General features: G+C 46.8%; 1 protein-coding gene across 1 annotated transcript in view; it reads right to left on the bottom strand.

The window, feature by feature from the left end:
• STAB2 (stabilin 2) overlaps positions 1 to 23,781 on the bottom strand; it is a 127,987-nt gene that overhangs the window by 34,387 nt on the left and 69,819 nt on the right. Inside the window, exons 35-50 of the mRNA XM_080661000.1 lie at positions 22,497 to 22,625; positions 21,239 to 21,295; positions 19,442 to 19,537; positions 18,668 to 18,863; positions 17,185 to 17,280; positions 16,055 to 16,100; positions 15,129 to 15,205; positions 11,076 to 11,201; positions 9,806 to 9,879; positions 7,948 to 8,019; positions 6,605 to 6,724; positions 5,385 to 5,432; positions 4,626 to 4,709; positions 3,167 to 3,313; positions 2,211 to 2,351; positions 1,153 to 1,212 (exon numbers count right to left, since the gene is read on the bottom strand). Coding sequence (XP_080517126.1) covers positions 1,153 to 1,212; positions 2,211 to 2,351; positions 3,167 to 3,313; positions 4,626 to 4,709; positions 5,385 to 5,432; positions 6,605 to 6,724; positions 7,948 to 8,019; positions 9,806 to 9,879; positions 11,076 to 11,201; positions 15,129 to 15,205; positions 16,055 to 16,100; positions 17,185 to 17,280; positions 18,668 to 18,863; positions 19,442 to 19,537; positions 21,239 to 21,295; positions 22,497 to 22,625 — 1,569 coding nt within the window. The remainder of the gene's footprint in view (positions 1 to 1,152; positions 1,213 to 2,210; positions 2,352 to 3,166; positions 3,314 to 4,625; positions 4,710 to 5,384; positions 5,433 to 6,604; positions 6,725 to 7,947; positions 8,020 to 9,805; positions 9,880 to 11,075; positions 11,202 to 15,128; positions 15,206 to 16,054; positions 16,101 to 17,184; positions 17,281 to 18,667; positions 18,864 to 19,441; positions 19,538 to 21,238; positions 21,296 to 22,496; positions 22,626 to 23,781) is intronic.

Genomic DNA, 23,781 nt, shown 5'->3' with positions numbered 1-23,781 from the left:
ATATTTTATTTTCTGGAAGACCCATTTAGCACTTGTCTCATATTTCATTAAAAAAAATGAAACCTATCCAATACTGATATACTTCTGTGTATTTATAAGATTTCTAGATCACATAGATAAAAAAATAAATTTCCAGATGAATGGGGAGGTCATTTTGAGAGCCTTCTATAACCTCGGTGCATTGTACACATTTTTTCCTTATAATTTTCCCAACAACCCTGGGGAGTAGGTTTTATTAATCCCTTTCATTGAGCCCCAAAGAGCTCTCCTAACTTGCTATGAAAGCCCGTGGTCAACCAGACCTGATGCTCAGGTGTGTGTGGGGGGACCATAAGGTTTTGGGAGTGGGTGGGCAGGCCCAGATGACTTGTCTGTAACACCTGTGGAGATTCTCATTTTGAACACCATTTGGAATCTCCATTTCTTCAAAGCTGCCCAGAGAGTCTGAGCCCCAGACCATTTTGAAAATTACTGGGAGATACAGAGATTCGTAGACTGTGCTGGGGGGTGGAGGGGAGAGGGGAAGGAGGAGCTGGGGTTCTTAGAGAGCCTCCTGGGGCTTCTGGGAGCAGGAGGAGAGGGAGCCTTGGCGAACCTTATCCCTCCTGAGGACCCTCTGCAATATTTGTTTGAACAAGAAGTTTTTCTACTCAAAGCGTGGGAACAGCCTCTGAAGTCGGAAGGGTATAGTTTGAAATGCAATTTCTACCTGTCTCATGGGCATAGATTCCCCGACTCCACCCCAGCTTCTCCATCACTACAATGCAGGCGATAATTCCAGACATAAAGCACCTGGGTCAGGGGCTGGTGCACCCTCATTCCTTTCCTCGCGCAGCCTCATACTCTTCAATTGCTAACTCGGCCCATGTATATACCGTAGAGCTGAACAAACCATACAATGTATTGGGGATGGAGTGGCAGAGAAAGACTTTGTTCTCTGGAAAATTACGACTTCCCCATACAGATCCCAGTTCAGCTGGGGTGTGCCCCAAACAAACAAAATGACAGAAAATCAAACCAACAGCACCCCCCACCTGCCAACACACACACACACACACACACACACACACACACACACACACACACACCCTCCAAAAACCAAACTTCTTTAGTTCAGTTACTCCCCGGGGTAACTTTTGTCCTAGTGTTTACCTGTATTAAGTTGCTAAATTTGGTGTAGCCGTGGTTCATTGCCAGTGTTGTAAGATTTTGCTGCAAAGATGATAAGAATGGGAATGAGACCTTTTCTCATGCCGTTCACAAAGCACTTTAACAAAAACTCCACGGGACGCAATGAGGGCAAGGTAATACGGCAGGTTCTGTGGACTGGCTCATGGCACCCACCCCAGCTCCAGTCTGCCCTTGACTTTCTGCATCACAGAGACTAGAAGGCTGAGCACTGCATTTCCCAGACTGCCTTGCAGCTAGAGCCCCGTGTGACATAGGGTTCTCCAAGGAGAAGCGCTTGTAGAAGACTTATTGGTGGAAAGGAACAACAGGAGGTGGCAGTGGCCGCTGGCAGGGAGACCAGATTTTCTTACAAGCACACGGTGGAGGCCTCTGGTGCCAGACGCTGGTACCCTAGGTGGTGAGGCTGGGACAGGTGGCGCTGGCAGAGTTGTTAGAGGGCAAGGTCAGGGGTCCTCCCTCTGCAGGTGTCCTGGGCTGTGGCGTGCCCAGCTGTGCAGCATCTGGATTGGGCTCCCTGGCTTTCCAGAGATTTGGGGATGTCAATTTCTTAAGAAACCCCTTTTTGTTTAAGTTAGGCATAGTGGATTCTGTTGTCTGCAATGAAGAACCCTGACCAAAATGAATGAATAACAATAAAAGCAAAAATTGTCTTTTCTGTCAATTGAGGAGTCTTGCTCCAGGCCTAGTTTAGTGATATCTATCGATCTATCTATCTATCTATCTATCTATCTATCTATCTATCAATCTATGTATCTATCTATCTGTAATTTCTCCACCTTCTATATCTATGCAAGACCACCTGCCCTTGTGAACACTGAAGAAAACGGATACTTATTTAAAATAGACTCACTTATTTGCTTCTTACTAAGAATAATATTTACTAGGCTTTCAATACTTGCTTGAGATTGAAGCAGTAAAATTAAAATGTCTCAAAACGATGCCTCTCAATCAGAATGGAGAGAGTAAATTATTAGCACACCGCGTCACTGTGCTGAGAGCATGACAGTTAGTTCACCCACCAGAACCCTTCCCGCGGCATCTCTGGGGGTGATAAGCAAGTTTTTGGGAGACAGCAGTTTGTCTATGATGTGGATGACTCCATTGGTACTGATGATATCACTGGATATGATCTTCGCTTTATTATTTACATACATCGTGTCCTGAAATCAACCAAAAAAGAGAAAAGAAATGAGCACAAATAGAAATAGACACAAACATCACTTCTTTCTGAATGCTCACCATGTTAAATTGTCAAACGAGTGAATGTTTAAGGAGATCTGTGGGCAAAAGCTGAAGATCCGAGTTTAGCAAATTTTTTATTATGATTATAAAGAGGAAATGGAGATCAGAATGTATTTTTCATCTGGAGAAGTGAATAGCAAATAATCAACCCAAACAGTCATTTCACTGTGATTCTCAAATATGAAATAACAAGTGGATCAAAACTGGCATCTGGTTCACATGTGCTCTCTAGATCACCCACCCTCCCCTCTGGCCACCACACACTTCCCCCCCTTTTGCAATGAATTCGACAGCCACCATTTGTGTGTGTGGTGGGGGGAGTGGCCCAGCATGGTCAAGTGGCTTCCATCAAAAGCTTTTATCCCCCTCCAAGCTTCTGAGTGATGCTTCCAAAGCAGTTCTGTTGACCACCTGGAGATGCCTCGCCTCTGAGTTTGAATTCCAGCTCTCCTATTTACTTACTGTGTAACCCTGGACAAGTTACTTAACTTCTCTGAGCTCAGTTTCTTAATTTATAAATTGAGAAAAATAATAACATCCATATTATGGGATTATTTGGAGGATTCTATGAGTGCGTACACATGGAACACTTAATAGCTGGCATATAGAAATCACAATATATGTTCGTTATTGTTGTTGCTATTATTTTTATTATTCCTGGTATTAATGTAAGGAAGAGGAGAAGAAAGAAGGCCCAAGAAAACGGGCACCTTCCTGAGGTGGCCTTGCTTACCTGAGAGGCGGAGATGACAATTGACTCCCCTTGGAGAGAAGTAACATTTGGGGTCAATTTCAGGTTTTCCAGGAGCAGCTGGTGGCAGGCGACCACATGATACCGAAGAACCTGGGGCATCAGGCCCTGTCTGTCCCAGTCTTTAATCTGTAATGGAAGGTCAGAGGGTTCCTGCCAGAGCCAGGAGCCTTCGCTCCCACTTTCCCTGTCGCTGTCCTGTACTCCATGGGCTCCCCCACTTCTCTCTCCCCACCTGGGCCCTGGGAAGTGGGAGTCAGGGTTGGCTGTGCTCAGGTTAGAGACTGTGCAGGCAAGAGGGAGAGCGTGGCCCTGATTCTTATCCTGCTTCCATTTGGGATCTCAGGGTGGAAGGGAATGTGGGGCTCCTTTGGTCCAGCATTTTACAACACGTGGCAAGGACCCCAAGTCCTGTGAGATGATACTTAAAAAAGAGTTTCCTTGTGACAGGTACTGGGAAACACTGCATCTGTTCCCCTCTCGGAGAGGTGCCCGGGCCAGATTTAAACCTTTAAGACGGGAGAGATCACGATGCTTCTCCATTTGTGAATCAAAATGCAAACAAAATGACCCATAAAGTAGGTGTAATATAAGCCCACATGGATCTCCCTGTTTTATGATGATAACTCCTCTGATGCTTTAAAAAAATCTATCAGATGTCAATTTTTTTTTGAAAATTATGTTTTGTGTCCCTGCTTTGCTGGTGTCTAAACTATATGCATAGAGAGGCCATGTGTGAGGTGATTAATAACACAGACTCTGGGGCATGTTTGAGTCCTTGTACCACCATTGTCTAGTCAGGTGACCTTGGGGAAGTTACTCCTCTCAGTGTCCTGGACTGTAAAATGGGGATAATAATAGCACTTCATCACAGGGTTGTCATGAAGACTAAATGAATTAATCTACATAAGGCACTAGAAACAGTGTATGGTACACTCCATAAATGTTTGCTACATTATAATATATTAATGGGCAACCCAGCATGAAGAGTCTTAGTGAATATCAGAACATTAAAGGCTCTGATAAATCCTGCAAAACACACACACACACACACACACACACACACACACACACACACACACACACAAAAACCCCACACACAACCTATTTAAATCAAATCCCTTTGATCCAACATTCCTTTTTTTTTTTTTTTGCCTATAGGAAGTTTGGATCATTTAAGAATTGCTGATCTATTCCAACCTTCTAATGTATTCAGGAACGTCCTTTAGAGGGTCTCTGGCTAGTGGTTACCCCAAATCCACTTGAATGCTTCCCCTGATAGGGGTCCCAATGCTGAGAGGCAGCCCCTTCCATTACTGGTCAACTCCAGCTGATCTTAAATCTCCCTCCCACAAATGTGTCCATTGTTGGTTCTGGGGTGATACCCGAAGACTGTGTTCTAGTCCCAGGCCTCTTCCATCTGCCTAAGCTCCACGCTTACCCGAAGGTCCTCATCAAAGGCTGCCGACAAAGGTGCAAACACGGTGAAGGGGCCTGGACCAGCCAGGTCACGCACAGAATGCTCCTGTGGGAAGCAAGGTGGGGGCGACATGCGTACGGAACATAAATACAGGCAGGGCTCGAGGGCAGAGGGAGCAGATGAGGGGGCAGAGGGGGGTGGACACTGATGGGGAGATCTGTGCTTCATTTAGTCTCAGATTCAAGTTCACTCAGCTCCCTTGTCAATGAAATAATGCTTATTTTTATCTGGTTATCCAAATAACATATGCTTATTGTATTAAATATTTGAAAATACAGTATAAAGAAGAAAATAGCTCCCTATAATCCCCTGCTATTTTCAGGTATTCTTTTCCAGTGTCTCTTCCACATGTAAATGTTTTACATGTTTGGGATATAATACAAATGTAGGTCATAGGATGGTTTAATGAATGGTTCTAATGGTCTTGTTGCCAATACTCACACCTATGGTTGTATTTTCTTCTAGATTTTATGATTTTATTTCTCTGGATTTTTATGTGTGACAGTTTTTCACTCTTTCATGCTGCCCACTGAGGCATGAAAAGTTCATAAATGACCAACACAGAGTCCCCTCCAGAAATCCAGGTTTCCAGGCTTTCTTCTACCTGCACCCACTCCAGAGGCTACAGGTTTATCCTGTATCTGGCCTGAGACTCGGCTCTTACAGACACACACACACACACACACACACACACACACACACACACATGCACATTCTTACCAGCAGCTGGAAGAAATACTGGGAAGTTTTGGGGTTCCTGGGAAGCTCCTGGAAACAGAGAGAGGGCAGTTCACTTAGTGTCTGTGAACTATATACAAGAACAACACAGGGTTATTGCAGGGCAGTTTCTGTAAGATCGAGAGCATCTACCATCCTTTCAGCTGGGACTGTGCTACTATGGGCCCTTTGCCAGCTCCACCTACAGCTGATGTTCAGGATGACTATGTGGACACACTGTGAGTTCCAAGACCTTTCTGGAATCTCTACCTGATTCAGCCATTTCCAGAAACATCTGAGCTTTAGGAGTATTTTTTAAAGGTTCAATTGTTTTTATTATTATTTTTTAAACAACAGACATTTATTTTTTCACAGTTCTGGAGGCTGGAAGTCCAAGATCAAGGTGTCAGTAGGGCTGGCTTCTTCTGAGGCCTCTCTCCTTGGCTTGCAGATCACCGTGGCTTTCTTACTGTGCCCTCGCATGGCCTTTCCTCTGTGTGTATGTCCCTGGGGTCTCTTTTTGTTTGTTAAAGTTCAAGTATCTTTAAAAAAATGAGTTCTAGATTTATGGCAAATTTAGTTTCTCTATTAACATGAATTTTGGATCATACGGAATGCTCTAGCCCAGTCGTTGGCAAACTGCGGCTCGCGAGCCACATGCGGCTTGCGAGCCGTGGTTAGCCGCTCTGTTGACTAATGAGTTTGCCGACCACTGCTCTAGCCTGTCTTTAAATCAAATAACGGATGTTCACATTATAACAGGTAGAAATATGCAAATGTCCTACAGCCCCATCTCCATGCCCAGTGCAGCATGCTCATGCCTTCGAGTCACTGTGTTCTCTGAGCCTGTTGCACACATCATCTCATTTAATACTGACGACAACCTGATGTGGCCGGTACCATTATTTTCTTTTACAGATTAGAAAATGAATGCACGGAGAGGTGATGCAATCTGCCCAAAGTCACATTACTAACTGGCAGAGCTGAATCCAAACCCAGAGGCTTCTGACTCTAGAACTGTCCATCTGAATCACTACATTCCAGGTCAAATGAATTCCCATGGATAGGTCACATTTGTTTTCACTGCCAATTAATGTCAAGACAGTCGTTCCCGTGGTTAGAGAGCTTCCCACGTTATACAACTCCTGCATGTCCCTTCACAACCTGGACCTTGGCGCAGTGAGGGAAGCAGAGCTGACTTCACGGAGCATGACGTGCGTTACCTGATGGATGTTGCCGCGGCAGGTGAACCCATCCCCGATGTAGTTCGGCTTGCAAGTACAGGTCCTCTCGTCTTCTCCCGTGTGGTTGCAGATGGCAAATTCACTACAGCCGCCGTTTCTCTGGTAAAATTTCCAAGGGATGTGGGATCGGAGTCAGATCAGGAAGTTTGCCAGTTGTGCCAGTGATCACAAAGCACTCCTGTACTGAAGTTTATTTTTTGCCTCCTCTCTGACTGGTTTGCAATATCTGCCCTTTGCCTGACCTTGCCTTCCAATCCCCTACAGCTGTAGGGGCTGCCTTCCTCCCCAGCCTTGTATCCCAAGGCAGCAGGTCCATCTGAGCAGGCCTCCAGCTCGGTATTGATAAGCCCACAATTGCCCAGTGGGAATTTCTCGGCACCTGGGGCTTAACTAGAAAGGCCCTGATCTTGGTTGACTCCTCCCATCTTCAGGTTAAACTCCGATCCCACCATAGCAAAGGTAGCAATCACCAGCGAGAAGGCAGTAGGTATAAAATGATGCCAAACATTGTCCTTGTCTGCAAAGAGCTTATCAACTGAGGAAGACGGGGCAGAGACCTAAGCTATGGACAAAGCAAAGTGCAGTCCAAAGCCGACCTCCATGGGCACACCGAGAAGGGCTCTGAGAGCCTAAGCAGAGTTCCTAAGAGGGGGAAGAAAGGAAAGCTCCAGAAAAATAAATCCGATGAGGCTGAACAGGCAAGGTCACCAGTCTTCAAGGCCAGCTGCAAAATGTCCCCTCCCAATCCCCATTCCAAAAGTATTTGTGGATATGATATTTCAGCCCAGGAGTGACCTACCACCCAGATTCCTGCCTCACTGACACAGCTCAGTGAGCTGGTTAAGAAAACGGACTCCTGCCTGGCCAGTGTGGCTCAGTGGTTGAGCGTGGACCTATGAACCAGGAGTCATGGTTCGAATCCTGGTCAGGGCACATGCCCAGATTGCAGGCTCAATCCCCAGTATGGGGTGTGCAGGAGGCAGTCAGTCCACGATTCTCTCTCATCATAGATGTTTCTCTGTCTCCCTCTCCCTCTCCTTTCCTCTCTCTGAAATTCTGTGGTTCACCATCTGCCTGAGCCTGAACTCACAGTGACTTCCCAGTGCCTAACTGGTGCCTGGGATCTAGGGAATGGTCTTCGACCAAATGTCCATTGTGCTGAAACCAGAGTTTCCCCAACACACCACTGGAACATGAGGGAGAAAAGAGCCTCAAGCCCAAAGCAGCTCAGAGGAGATCACCCCCACACCCATCTCCTAGAAGCGGGGTAGGAGGCACCCCCGCCTAACCTTGGAGGGCCTGGGCCCCAGAGCTGGACTCACAGTTAAGCAGGTGTTGATGAGTGTGCAGACCTTCCCATCCCCAGTGTATCTCGGCAAGCAGTTGCAGACAGCCTGTGAAGGAGGAGAGGGACACGGGCCATTGCTCAGAGGGACTCCGCTGGCTCTCACACTGGGACCCCAGAGCAGTAAGGGTAATGGGCAATGGTAATGTTAGAAGATTCTACCTTGGTGAGACCTATTCTATAATGATAACTGTCATCTTACATTTTAGCACCTTTGACACACTTCTCTCTAGCACTGGGATTGCCTACCTATCCTATCTTTGCTACCAAGAGACTTAATTTTTTTAAAAAACCTTTGTTATATTATTTGGTCCCTTGTTCTGGGCACTCGCTCTTCTCTCTCTCCAGTGGGTAAAGGCTCAGTTGCAAGGAAGCTAAGCTCTTGCCCACTCCCATTCATACTCAGTTCTTGCTTATCTCCCTCTGGGCTCGGCTCCCCAGGCACCAGCACTAGGAGGTCAATCCTATTGTTTGACCAACGAAGTCCCTTGGGCACTTCAAAATGAGGGAGGGGACACTGTCTACGGGAGGTTGGGGACTGTCTAGTTCACCCCTGTGTTCCAAGTGCCCTGCTCAGGAGCTCCTGGGCACAGGGGTGAGTGGGGCTGAAACCCAGCTCTGTTCTATTTACCAACCTGTGTGTCCAGAGGAAGGAGTACCTGCTCCTGGTGGGTCCCCCCAAGGGATGGCTTTTCTAATTCACATGAAAGCCTCCTACACAGGAGAGCTGGCTCTGGTCTGGCATCTACTTGTTCGAACTTGAACTCATTGGTCGACCAGCCAGGACCAAAGGGTTGGTTTTCACTGCTCCTCCTCCTCAACTTCATTACAGGCCCTGACCTGGGCTCCAACCTTTACCAAGATGCCCACCAGCCAGTCCTCCTGTCTCAGAGATCAACCCTGCATCTAGGTTGCCTTCTAGGTTAGAGGAGGACTTTTAGAGACCCAGAGCACCAAAAAGTTATAGGGTTTCCCCATTCCATATGTAGAAATAGGAGCTCTATCGAATGCCCAAATATGTGCAAGGTAGACCCATATTGACTGTTCTGGTTTTCCCCGTGACTATACATGGAAACACACAGAGATGATTCTTTCAAAATAAATAGTATGTTTCTTATTTTTTGGTGCTTTAGGCGCTTGTTTGATCTGCCCATGGGTAAACCTGGCACTGAGTTCTCCTAACGGCTCAACAAGGTCAGTAGATCATTTCCCGGGGGAACCTGACCTCATCATCCAGTTTCTGATGTATGTAATCTCCTGCTGACCACTGGGCTGTTCCTAATGTGACAGAGACTGAGGGAGGCGGAGCTTGGGTTCCTGAGCCACAGCTTCTCGGCCTCTTCTCACTCCCCTTTGACCCCCCCCTCCCCCGCCCGTGACCTTTCCTCTCCTTTGGAACCCTGAGATTTTCTCACCTGCCCAAACATGCTCATCAGGGAGGCCCTGCAAGGTCCACTGTGTTAGGGAACAGAAGGCTGACATGTGGCCTAAAAATGTTAGCTTTCGCTGTGGTGCATGCATTTCAGAGCCTCAAGCCAAAGAAAAACTGTGGGATTCTGGGAATCAGAAAGCTGAAAGGAAGGGAGACGTTGTTGGTGACGCTTCTGGAACCACACGGTGTATGGAGAAGCCGACTCCCCCCACTCTAGGAAAGCCTCTCTCCTAAGTACTCTTTGTTTCCCCTCCCATTTCTACTCCTTCCCCAAGAATGGCCTCTTTTGAATGCTTTCAGAATTTCCCCTAAATTATTTGTTTTCTGCTGAGGTCCCTGCTCAGCACCCTTGTCTCAGGCTTGGGTCTAAAGACCCCTAGCCCCTCCGGGAGGCGGAGCTCACCTGGTTGGGTCCTGTCTGCGTGCACTCTGCGTGCCTGTGACAGCCACCATGGTTCTCCAAACACGGGTTGATCTCTTTAAAACAAAAAGCCGACACCTGGCATGAGAATTGAACCTCATTCTCAAGGAAAGTCATTTTGGCAGGCCAGCCAGGATGGCTAATTGACCGAGGAGAGGAGGTGTCAAAGTGTGATTCAGTTTCCTGACAACTCAGGGCAGCAGTGACCTGACAGGGAGCCTACCAGACACGGGTTCTCAAAGCAACTCTCTGGGGTGGGGCTGTGGGACCACAGGCATATAGTCTGTGGGCATGGATCTCCCCTCTGCTGAGTGAATCTAAGAGTTTGCAGCCAAGGACTTGAAATAATAGGATCCTAGAGTCCAGTCCAACAGGCTATGAATGATTTAGGAATTAAAAAAAAAAATCACTGCAATCATCATAATATAATTGGTTCAGGAGAGAGTCTTCAGTAGATGGCTAATTTTAGGTTATATTTCCACGAGGAGCAGGGGATTTGCCTGGTGTTAAAGCATCTCCCTACTGATTGCTTATTAGCAGCAAAGGGGAAAAGGTAGCCGTACGAGTGGAGAAGTCAGACAGCACCTGACCAGTGGTCAAAATTAACACCACAGATGAGAGGCAGTTGGAAATCACAAGCTTCCAGTGTGATACTCTGAGAATGATGCAATGTCACTAGTGTGATAGTGGGCCTGGAATGCAGAATCTGAATATAATCATAAAAAAACATCAGACAAACCCCAAAGGAAGGACATGCTGGGAAAAAAAAAGTTGGGTGGTGAACGATATTCCAAAATGTCAATGTCATCAAAGACAAAGCAAGGCTGAGGAACCATTCCAGGTCAAAGGAGACTAGAAACATGATAACTACATGCAGTTCCCAACCTTAGACTGGATCCTGCAGTAGGAGGAAAAAGTGTCAGAAAAGAACATTATTGGGTCAATTGAAAAACTTAGAATATAAATGGTAATTAGACAAAAGTATTATATCAAAAATAAATGTACTGAAGCCGATAATTGCTGTAGTTATGTAAGAGTCGATCCTTATTCCCCAATACTCTCAAGTATTTAAGGATAAAGGCAATATTCTCAATGGTCACATTTCCTCATCTTCAGACCTTCCCAGAGAAACTGAAAGATGGTCCAACATCACCCACACATCAGAATCCTATAACAGGGCTCTGACTCTTAAACCACACTCAGAATCCTATAACAGGGCTTTGCCCCTGGATGGATGAGGGATGGTACGTACCTAGGCACACAATGCCATCGCCCGCATAGCCTGCTTTGCACACGCACACCCGGCTTCCTGGGGTGGTTCTTTTACAGTCAGCCTTGGCAGAGCAACCTCCATTGCTGATCTCACAGGCATTGATTGCTGTGGAAGAGAGAGATGACACAGAGCAGAGAGGGGTGAGGAGAGGGGAAAAAACCATTGATGCATTTTTACTTGTCATTGAGAAATGGAAATACTTCAGAACTGAAGACATTGGATCAAATATGGATAATTCAAAAGGATGCAAAGTATCAAATATCTTCACTGGTGAAGTCTACCAAACATTAAAAAAAAATACCAAATTTTCACAAACTCTTCCAAAAACTAGAAGAGAAGCAAAGACTTCCCAATTCATTTTATGAGGCCAGATAAAGCCATCACAAGAAAATGAAAAACCAATATTCTTTATAAATACAAACACAAAAAATCCTCAAGAACATACACACAAGTCAAATTCAGCAATGCATAAAAAGGATTATACAGAGAGAAACCAAGATGGCGGCATAGGTAAACACCTAAACTGCTGCCTCGGACAACAATAGCAAAACTACAACTAAAAGACAAAATGGACACCATCCAGAACCACAGGAAAGCTGGCTGAGTGGAAATTCTACAACTAGAAGGAAAGAGGAAAGCACATTGAGACTCAGAGGAGCTGCAAAAGGCTGAGGTATGGAGACACGCGCATGTGGAGAGGACGGGCGGCTGAGTGCACTGGCAGCTGAGTGCATGGCTGGCTTTCCCAAGAGGGAGGGAGACGGAAGCTCCCGACTGTGCTGAACTCCAGTCCCGGGCGAGACTCTGGGAACCCAGACGCATTCGGGGGGAATCTGGACTGTCAGGAAAAGAGAAAGCACACTGAGACTCAGGGGAGCTGCGGAAGGCAGAGGTCCAGAGGCGCGCGTGTGCAGAGAGGACTGACTGCTGAGTGCACTGGAAGCTGAGTGCACGGCTGGCTTTCTAAAGTGGGAGGGAGATGGAAGCTCCCGACTGGGCTGAACTCCAGTTCTGGGTGAGTTTCTGGGAACCCAGACTCATTCAGGGAGAAACTGGACTGTCTGGCAGCGGGCGAAACTCGAGGGTGGTTTTCTCTCAGAGGTGCTTGCAGCGATTACCGAGGGACACTGAGACCCAGGGGCCTCATAGGGCAGGGCTGACAGGAAGCCAAGGCTGTCTGCTCCGCCCTGAGACTCCGCACCATCCAAGCTGAGCACAGAGGCTTTTGCAATTTTGCAAGTCTTGTCTCATAAGGCTGTCTCCAGCACAGACGTTCTCCCAGCATAGACACAGCTGATCCTCACAGCCAATTGGCCTGGAGGTCAATTTCTCCCAGTGATACCAACAACAATCAAGACTTAACTACAACAAGGCTGTGCACACAGTCCACAAAGGGGTGCACCAAAAGTGTCCACCTCAGGTAACTGGGGGAGGCTGAGCCACTGTGCCCTATAGGACACCTACCACACAAAGCTACTCTACCAACTCAGGGAAGCAGCGAAAATGCAGAGGCAAAGAAACAGATCACAAACGAAATAAATGGAGGAAAACAAACAACGGGATATAGAGTTCAAAACCACGGTTATAAGGTTTTTCAAGAATTTCCTAGAAAAGGCTGATAAATTTAGTGAGACCCTCGAGGATATGAAAAAGGACCAACTATAAATTAAACATACACTGACTGAAATAAAAAAATATTATACGGAGACCTAACAGCAGGCTAGAGGAACACAAGAATCAAGTCAATGATTTGAAATACAAAGAAGCAAAAAACACTCAACCAGAAAAGAAAAAAGAAAAAAGAATCCAAAAACTTGAAGATAGTGTAAGGAGCCTCTGGGACAACCTCAAGCATACCAACATCTGAATTATGGGGGTGCCAGAAGAAGAGAGAGAGCAAGAAAACCTATTTGAAGAAATAATGACTGAAAACTTCCCCCACCTGATGAAAGAAATAGACTTACAAGTCCAGGAAGCGCACAGAACCCCAAACAAAAGGAATCCAAGGAGGACCACACCAAGACACATCATAATTAAAATGCCAAGAGCAAAAGACAAAGAGAGAATATTAAAAGCAGCAAGAGAAAAACAGTTAATTACCTACAAGGGAGCACCCATATGATGGTCAGCTGATTTCTCAACAGAAACTATGCAGGCCAGAAGGGAGTGGCAAGAATTATTCAAAGTGATGAATAGCAAGAACCTACAACCAAGATTACTCTACCCAGCAAAGCTATCACTCAGAATTGAAGGGCAGATAAAGAGCTTCACAGATAAGAAAAAGCTAAAGGAGTTCATCACCACCAAACCAGTATTATATGAAATGCTGAAAGGTATTCTTTAAGAAGAGGAAGAAGAAGAAAAAGGTAAAGATAAAAATTATGAACAACAAATACATGTCTATCAACAAGTGAATCTAAAAATCAAGTGAATAAAAAATCTGATGAACAGAATAAACTGGTGAATATAATAGAATCAGGGGCATAGAAAGGGAGTGGACTGACAATTCTCGGGGAGAAAGGGGTGCAGGGGGTGCGGGAAGAGACTGGACAAAAATCATACACCTATGGATGAGGACAATGCGGGGGAGGTAAGGGCAGAGGATGGGGTGGGAACCGGGTGGAGGGGAGTTATGAGGGGAAAAAAGAACAATTGTAATAATCTGAACAATAAAGATTTAGTAAATTAAAAAAAGGGGGGATTATACAATAGTCCCCCTTATTCATGGGGAAATGTTCCAAGACTCCCAGTGGATGGCTGAAACTGGGTAATATCAAACCCTATGAATATTCTTTTTTTCTATACATACATAGCTATGATACAGTTTAATTTATAAATTAGGCACAGTAAGAGATTAACAACAATACTTAATAATAAAATAGAGCAATTATAACAATGTACTGTAATAAAAGTTATGTGAATGTGATCTCTCTCTCTCAAAATACCTGGGATTTTCCATTTACTATTTTTTTAAATTGATTAAGGTATTACATATGTGTCCAAATGCCCCATTGCTCCCCCCCCCACTCCCGTACATTCCCTCACCCCCCTGCTGTCTCTGTCCATTGGTCCATTTACTATTTTCAGACTGTGGCTGACCACAGGTAACTGAAACTGGAAAGTAAAACTGTGAATAAAGGGGGGCTACTCTACACCACAAGCAAGTGGGAGTCACACAGAAAACACAATGTGGCTTAACGCCCAAAAATCAATTAATGTAATACAGCATTTCAGTAGAATTAAAGACAAAAACCACATGATCATCTCAACAGAAGGAGCAAAAAGGATTTGACAAAATTCAACACCTTTAATGATAAAAACACTCAACAGACTAGGAATAGAGGGGACTTTCTAGAGGAGAGCTGCATCATTCTGTCATTGTACACAGACAGGTCACTTCATCCCCAAACCAACTCTGCAAGAGAGAGAGTTTTGTTTCCTTTACAATGAGCTAAGGGGGCTGAGAGGAGGAAGACACCCACCCAAGGCCACACAGGAGTAGGAGGAAGAACCGGGTGGGGCTCAGACCCTTTCTGCCCCACTCCCGAGTCCCCACGCCCAGGCCACACCCTCAGCCCGTGGTCGGCAAACTGCGGCTCTCGAGCCACATGCTCTTTGGCCCTTTGAGTGTGGCTCTTCCACAAAATACCACGGCCTGGACGAGTCTATTTTGAAGAAGTGGCGTTAGAAGAAGTTTAAAAAATTTGGCTCTCAAAAGAAATGTCAATCGTTGTACTGTTGATATTTGGCTCTGTTGACTAATGAGTTTGCCGACCACTGCCCTAGGCCAATCAGATCAGAGGCTCTGAAAGCTCTCCAATTGCGATCTAGGCTGTGAACCACCGTTTGGAGGAAATGGGTGGCAATCCCTCAACAGTGATTTCCTGCCCCCAGGCAGTCAGCTGCCCCGTTCCACCCTGTTCACCAGCAATGGCTGATGGCAACTGCCCATCCAGCCTGCAGGAGCAGAGAGCTCTCCAAGGCTCTTGCTGGTCTTATCTCCCGGGAGCAAATTCTTCCTTCTTCACTTGCCTGTGCAGACTGTCCCGTTCCCCTGGAATCCTGCCGCGCATTTGCACGAGGCTGTGCCATCCGGATTGGGAAGGCAGCTGCCAGGAGAAAGGGCAAAGGCTGTTTGTAGAAAAACACATAATACCCACCCCCTATGTGGCCAGTGATTCCTCTACCCCCCACTCTCACCCTAGGAGGCCCTCAGAGGTCCTGCCTAAGGGTTCAGGGAGAAAGTCCCTTCCTAGCTAGGCCACAGGCGACTACCATTGCAATCATTATTAGGCAAACTAGAATGTGTATGTGGGCATGGGCCCTGGGATGGGGGAGGGGCTACCCTTTTTCAGAAAGGTACCTGTGTTAGGGGCTGTGCTTCACACATGACTTCATGTCACTTACACAATATCCAGTAGCCCTGATGCGTGGGTATTATTATTATTCCCATTTGCAGATGAAGAAACTGAGGCTTAGAGGCATCAAATCATTGAGTCAAGGTCAATGACAGAGGCTGATTTGAATTCATATCTAACTCCAGCTATGAGGCTCATCATTCATTAACACTTTAAGCCCCGCTGGGAGTTAGGAGCATGAAGTCGAAGAGTGAAGAAGCAAGTCCTGGCTGTGAGTTGGGAATAAGCTTTGATGAAAGCAAGAGGCCCACTGGGCTACCCTCGGCCTCTGTGAAGGCACCCCTGCGGCTTGAACTGGGGGCAACGACGGGCATTGTGCCAATGCGCCAGGTAACTCCGCTGGCAGCTTGTTCCAAAGGCTGGATCTGGCAAGTGGATGGCAGCCTCATCAGAAATACTTCTAGTTTCACATTAAATGTATCCTAAATCCTCAGAAACGGTCTCAGGAAAATACTCCCCTGAGGATAGGGCCTGGGATGTACACACTTAAGAAAGAATCCCCTTGGCATCGCCCCCAGGGGAGGCCCAGAGGGTACCTACTTGGCGCTGGTGTGGCAGGTCCCATTGCAGTTGTCTTTTGTGATCTCTGAAAAACACACACACACACACACAAACGAAAAAACTCAAACAATTGCTTTGCCAGCCCTCTTTTATTAAACCTCCCTCAAGACCTTTCAGTTAGTGCTTGGTGCCAGGAAAAGATTTACTTTCCTGTTGTAAATGATACGCATCATGTTTACTATGTAAAAACTGTGGGACTCTGCAGACTGAATTCTTGTGCCTCCCCCTGTCTAACGCTGAGATTAATCCCCAGTGTGACGGTACGTGGAGGTGGGGGTCCCTGGGAGGTGATTAGGTCATGAGGGATTAGTCCCTCATGAAAGAGACCCCAAAGAGCTCCCTTGCCTCTCTTGCCACAACACGAGGAATGGCAGTCTGCAACCCAGGAGAGGGCCCTCATCAGGACCCGACCATGAACTTGAACTTCCAGCCTCCAGAACTGAGCGATATCAATGTCTGTGTATTAAGCTACCCCATCTCTGAGACTTCACAGAGGTGAACAGACTAAGACATCTATGTTTCAGAAAGTTCTCTCTGGCAGCAACGTGGAGTGTGGCATGGAGGGAAATATGACAGGAGGCAACGAGACGTATGACAAGACAACTGGTGAGAGGAGGAGCAGGAGCGAGGGAGAAGACAAAAAGATGTATGTAGGAGATGCTCACTGCAGCATTATGATAGCAGCAAATTGGTTCCAAAAAGCTTGGTACACTCGTATAATAGGCTATTATGAAAGTTAAGAAAATAATGATATTTACTATATTTATTCACATGGAAAGATACCTGTTAAACACTGGGAAGTGAAAATGTAGACTACAAAACAGTGTGTAGAGGATGGCACTATACACACATTTGTGTGCCTATAAAAATGTTGGGAGGATAATACAAAATATCAATGATTGCTTTTTCCCGCCTTGGGAGTATGAGGAAGTTTTCTTCTTTCTGTTTTTCTTTATTTTATAAACATTTTGCTGCAAGGAGGAATTACTTTTATTGCTCAAGGAAGAAATAAAGATGTCCCTTCTATTTTGGAAAGAAAAAAACACACACGTAGCTGCTGAGAAGGGAGGCTGAGAAGGGATCATACGTGGGGAGGGGCCGGCACTCACCAAAGTCACATTTCACTCCTCGCCAGCCAACGTCGCATTCGCAGGAGCCGTCGCCCGCGGGCCCTTGGCTGCATCTCCCATGCACACAAGAACACACTAGGTGAGAAATGCCCACACACTGTCAGACCTCCGAGCTGTGCTCAGTAACTCATTGGCCACTTACTGCAAAGTCTCCCGTCCTGCACTGCATCTGCACCCGGTTTTAGAGAACCGTCGTCTTTAACGGGGACTGCACGCACAGAGGTAGAACTGAGCGGGCGAACAGGTGCGTCAGGTCAGGCCTCAACACGGACCACAATTTGGGGACTGCGGAGCATGTGGGGCAGCCACCCAAGCAGTGGGGGTGTCCTGAGTCCACGACGTTATCTGAGGATCCAAGGTTACGGGCCCCCCTGGGGGTCCCTGAGAGTGGGCCCATTTAAAAGAAGCCCATTTGATACTGGGTTTATATAAACCTGGTGAGGCACTGCCCTCTTCCACAACATGGAAACGCCGATTCCTTTGTTATACGGCAGCATCGTGAGTCTCTTTGAGAACTGGATGAAAGCTAGGGATGCCCTCCCCAGGGAAAAGCACTCAGCCCATGCGGGTCACTATGGGTCCCAGGCTGGGAACTCCTGCTCAAACCGAAGCAGACAATCTTCCATGTAACATAGAAAAAAGCAGCACTGTAATGTCAATTCTATATTCTATGGCCCAGTCACAATGAGTCAGCTACACACTGATTTTGCCTTGCTTGAACCAGCTGATGATAAAACAGTTAGTCAGGCCAAATTTGTGTTTTCTAGTACAGGGGAAAACAGATGCTTTGTGTTCTCATCATGCATTAGGAAACCCCTCCTCCCAAGTCAATCAAGTGTGTGTCCCTGGGCACAAGAATGCCAGGATGAGAGAATGCAGGTGACTTGGTTCAAAAGGGCACATTTTGTGTGTGTGTGTGTGTGTGTGTGTGTGTGTGTGTGAAAACAAATTAAAGCATGTGGCTTCCTGAGGGTGAATCAATAGTGTGATCTTCATATAAAGACAACATCATCCAAGAGCAGAGCCTTGGAGTCAAGCAGTGTGCATTCAAATCTCAGCTCTGCCTCTTTCGGGTGTGACCTTGAAGGAAGTCATTCAACCTCTTTGCCTTAATATCCCCATCTGTAAAATGGGCATGACCATACCTAAGTATGTAAAGTTCCTGTGTGGATGAAATGAGATAATGTGCACAAATCTGCCTTTCGAACTATCAAGCACTGTCCCAAACTGGGCGTGTGACATGAAGACCGTGAGGCTGGGGAGCCAATGAACAGATGGGGGTGGGGTGGGTTGGTAGGTCTAGGTTAGTGACTGGAAATGTGGGGGAACACTGGCCTATGCAAACGACACAACACAAATGAGCTTATAATTCACATGATCTGAGAGGTAGGATCCAGCCCGCCGGGGAGAAGGCCGAGGTCCCCTCCTCTGGCATTTGGACCTGGAGGAGAGGGGTGCGCACCTTGGTCACAGTGGACGCCGTACTTGCCCTCCGTGCAGGTCTCGCAGGCTGTGCCGTTGAAGCCCTCTCCACACTCGCACACGCCCGTGCCGTTCATCCCGTCCAGGCAGATGCCATTTCCAAAGCAGACGTTCTCGGCTTTCCCGGGGCAGGGCTGGCACTGGGGGCCGAAGAAGCCCGCACAGCATTCTCTTGTCTGAAATGAGAGGCCGAGGCTGGGCCTCCACTTCCATGTCCTGGTTTTGTCCAGCCACAGTGCAGAATCCCATGGTCGGGCTGGCTGAGTGCCCTGAGCTTGGACCCCACCGTGAGGGGTTGCAGGAACCCCTGAGAACTAGGGAGCTTAAGCAATTTCCAGGGGTGCCAGGAACAGACGGAGGCCTCCGCCAAGGAGGTTGGAAAGAGGGAAAGGAAACAGGTGTAAGAGAAGAGGAAGGAGCAAAGTGACAGAGAAGGAGGGCCGCAGGGACTAAGTAAAGAATAATGTTGCCTGGCCGGTGTGGCTCAGTGGTTGAGTGTAAACCAATGAACCAGGAGGTTATGGGTTGGGTTCGATTCCTGGTCAGTACACTTGACCCCCCAGTGTGGGGAGTGCAGGATTCAGCCGATCAAAGATTCTCTCTCATCATTGATGGTTATATCTCTCTCTCCCTCCCACTTCCTCTCTGAAATCAATAAAAATGTATTTAAAAAAATAAAGAAAAATATAACATACGATTAAATTTCCCAATGCTACCGCTATATTTAGAAGAATGGTTAAACTGTGATACTCACAATGACAGTTTTCACACATTTTGGCTGGCACCCAATGAACACGGATCGCTTGCCCATGAAATAAATGGTATAGAGACATTTCCTCACCTCGCCACCCTATGAAATAGCAATGATTATATCAGCGTGTTAGTTAGGAAACTGTTTTCCAGCCTCCGAAAGAAGAAGGTGGGTGACACGTGGCTGTCCCTATGACTGAAATGCTCTGGGAAGGGACAGGATGGTTGCTCAGAGCTGCTTCACAAGAAAGAAGGCACTCAGACAGCGTTGGCGGTCATAACACCAGGTGGCAAAGCCCAAGGAGTTACACTGTCAGGTAGTACTCTGTGAAAAGAACTTTTCCTGATAAGACTAACTCAAGCTAGCAGGAATCACAGAGTAAGCCAGACAAAAATGTCCTACCAGCACTACACATCGGTTGATCTGAGCCTTGATTTCTATCTACTTATTGATTTCTATTCTTCCTTGGTCTGAGAATGGATTCAGGCTTCTTACTAAGACCTATCATACACAAAGATTATATTAAGACTCAAGTGAGACAGTTAGCATTGTGTCTGTTATAAATGATTACTAGAGGCCTGGTGCACGAAATTCGTGCATGGGGGGTGTGTGTCCCTCAGCCCAGCCTGCACTCTCTCCAATCTGGGACATCCCTCTCACAATCCAGGACTGCTGGCTCCCAACCACTCGCCTGCCTGCCTGCCTGATTGCCCCAACCACTTCTGCCTGCCAGCCTGATCACCCCCTAACCACTCCCCTGCCAGCCTGGTCACCTCTATCTGCCATCCCCTGCCAGCCTAGTCGCCCCCAACTGCCCTCCCCTGTAGGCCTGGTCCCCCCCCCAACTGCCTTCCCCAGCAGGCCTGGTCACCCCCAACTGCCCTCCCCTGCAGGCCTTGTCCCTCCCAACTGCCCTCCCCTGCGGGCCTGGTCCCCCCTCAACTGCCCTCCCCTGCAGGTCTGGTCGCTCCCAACTGCCCTCCCCTGCCAGCCCAGTTACCTCTAACTGCCCTCCCTGGCAGGCCTGGTGGCCCCTAACTGCCCTCCTCTGCTGGCCTGGTCCCCCCAAACTTCCCTCCCCTGCTGGCCTGGTTCCCTCCCAACTGCCCTCCCCTGCAGGCTTGGTCCCCCTCAACTGCCCTCCCCTGCAGGCCTGGGTCCCCCGCAACTGGCCTCCTCTGCTGGCCCGGTCACCCCTAACTGCCCTCCCCTGCTGGTCATCTTGTGGCGGCCATCTTGTGTGTTGGAGTGATGGTCAATTTGCATATCACCTCTTTATTACATAGGATTACCGTGCCCTGGAAGGTGCATGGGTGTTTCTTCTTTCTAATGGTTGGAGCATGATCAGAATTAGCTTTTACAATAAAGAGCTATGAGAAACACAGGTGGGTAGTTGATTCAAAGACAGGCCTACTTTCCCCAAGTTCGCCATCTGTTTCTTAGAGAAAATTAGTTGTATCTCCAACTGTAAAGGGAACTCTGGCAGGGGGAGCTCATCTGGGCTGGATTTGGTTTTGGATATGGAAGCTGCCTTCTCGGATAAGATGTCTTGCTCCGGCCTCCTCTGGCTCCCAGAATATATAGAAAGTGAGAAATCTCTCTCTGCGTTGTGCCTTGGTTGACATGAACCCCTGTCTCTATTTATTTATTCATTAAAATTTGGATTCAAGACTTTAGAAAGATGCGTACAACAACGAAGGAATGAAGGAAGTGAAAAATGGAGGATGCTTGAGGGTCATTTTCTAATTTGGACCTTGCTGGGATCAGAAACTACTTTATCAAAGCAGAAAAAATACTCACTAGCGGTTTACTTCCAAGTGGGCAGATGGGTTGCTGGGGACACTTCCCACACTTTCCCTTGACAGAACACAGAGGCAAAGAGAACATTTCATGGTTATTGGTTTTAGTGCAAAGCGAGGCTGCAAATATTTCCCAGACCTAAGAGCTGAGGGTTTTAGGCTATAGAACTGATTATCAGAAAGATATGAGGGAAGCTCCTCTGGTCAACCTCTTTAATATTCTTAAAGACAAGCACTTTAACTACTTCAGGTCTTGGATATTTGATCATTGCTTTTCCCACCATATTCTTCTGATGCTGATAACCCTTTAAGGTGTGGAGGTCTTATCTCATTTGAATCTGAATTTCTTTAACAACCATCACTTACTGGTAACCCATTGTTTAGTGAGTTGGGCCAGATTTGGTGCCCAGTCTTGGGAGCCCACAGTCCAGGTGAGGGATCAGGGTGGAGATAATATACACACAATTACAAAACGAAGGGCACAACTTAAGAATGACAGACTCTTAAGTGTGACATGTTCCTAAAACAAGAGGAGGTCAATGTGCTCAGCTCTTGCTCAGCCCCCACCGGAGAGTACAGTGTGCAGTCCCGGCTCTGGGGCCACACTGCCCTCTCTGCCACCTGTTAGCTCTGTGAACCTGGTGCATGACTTAGCTTGTCTGTGGCTCATTTTCCCTATCAATAAAATGGGGACAGTAATAGCACCTTCTCTGTAGGGTGCTGTGAGAATTCTGTGAGTTAATACAAGTAAAATGTTTAGAGCAGGGCCTGGCACATAAGTGCCCAATAAATGTCAGCAGCCATTACTATTACTGAAAGATGCTACGCCATCCAATGGACTGGAGTGAAAAGTCTCCAATACTGAAATAATCCACTTCCATATTTTCTCTCCTAGTAGACCAGGCATGGCCAGTACCTGCCAAGTACCACAGTCCCCTCCCTGTGCCTATGGCAGGCATGACACATTTTCCCTTTGAGGAAGATCATGGCTTCAAATACCTGCTCAACACAACCCTCCCGGTAGCCTCTCCCAGGCATCCAAGGTACAACTCACTGCACTAGATTGTGAGCCCATCGAGGGCAGAGGTCATGTCTTACTTATCTTTGTAGAACCGCAGCTGGGTACGTTCCTATGTACATCAGAGATGCTCACTTGGTGTGTTTTGAACTGAATTGAGATACCCTAATAGATGAATCTTATGCTTAAAAAAAATGCACAACACTCTTTAGCTGCATCGTTAGCCTTGCATATAACTTACTCGTACAATAGTCGTGTCGTTATTATCACATCGATTCTTCTGAATTTCCAGAACTTTCCCCAAGCCATGGATCACTCCCTTGTCAGTGGCTACATTGGTGTAGTTTATCGGAGCATCATTTACGTAGAGCTGTAAACAAGAGGGTCAAATGTAAATTTCTTATTGTAGTGACTTTAAGGGGAGTAAGGGAGATGGGGGTTGGAGGATATCAATATGACATCAGCCTAAAAGGTATTCCAATGTTCACCCCAAAGGCAGCACACTGGAGAGGGAGAGCTCTGGCCCAGGAGTCTGAGAACAGTCCTGCATCTGGTCACCGAGCTGTGTGACCTGGGGCCACTTGCTTTTCCTCTCTGAATCTCATTGTTCTCTTTTGTAAAAGGCATCATTTCCCAGTGTGTGGGGACTGCTCAGAGGTCAGCATTACCCAGTGTTTCCCTTGGGGTTTCTTTGGAGTTTATGGAATGTTTGCATCCATCTTTGCCTAGTGCAGTGGTCAGCAAACTCATTAGTCAACAGAGCGGCAAACCGCGGCTCACGAGCCGCATGTGGCTCACAAGCCGCAGTTTGCCGACCACTGGCCTAGTGTGTTCATAAGCATCCAAACATGGGTACTAAGTCAGTACCTTTATGTTGCCAACTCAAATTCAACTTGAGCTTGAAATTTGTTTTCTTCTGATTTTTTTTAAAGGAGAGGATCCCTTAATGATTAACAAAAATAAGTGAATCTATTAATTCATTCATTAAAATAAGTAATATAATTGGAAACAAATGGTTCTTTGAAAAACTGGGGTGGTGTGTGTATGTGTCTGTGTCTGTGTGTGTGTAAATGTGGTAGATCTGAGGTTGGGAAAAGGGGGAATTCTTTATTGTACTAAGCAAATGTCAAGTTCATTTCCAATAACAGCTTACAAATGCTTAATAACATCGCCCAAACTCCTCATAGCAGCGATATTAAAATGACTCTAAGTGCTTACATTTGAACTTCCACTGACTCATAATTTTTATTGTGAACTTTGGGTTGTATTAAAATTTTGATTTGGACACAACTTTACTCATGTAGAGAACATTTTTCTGCATCTACATTGTCCTAAGACAACTGCGAGCCGCGGTTTGCTGCTCTGTTCACTAATGAGTTTGACGACCACTGGGATAGGGGCTTAATCACAAGGAACAACAACAGCCTGTTTATTGGAATCGAGAGTCTAGGTCAGTGGTCGGCAAACTCATTAGTCAACAGAGCGGCAAACCATGGCTTGCGAGCCGCATGTGGCTCGTGAGCCGC

This window comes from Plecotus auritus, assembly GCF_963455305.1.
Source record: "Plecotus auritus genome assembly, chromosome: 3".
Taxonomy (NCBI): Eukaryota; Metazoa; Chordata; class Mammalia; order Chiroptera; family Vespertilionidae; genus Plecotus; species Plecotus auritus.
Note: the sequence above shows the minus strand (reverse complement) of the source record. Positions and strands in the feature narration are given on the sequence as shown.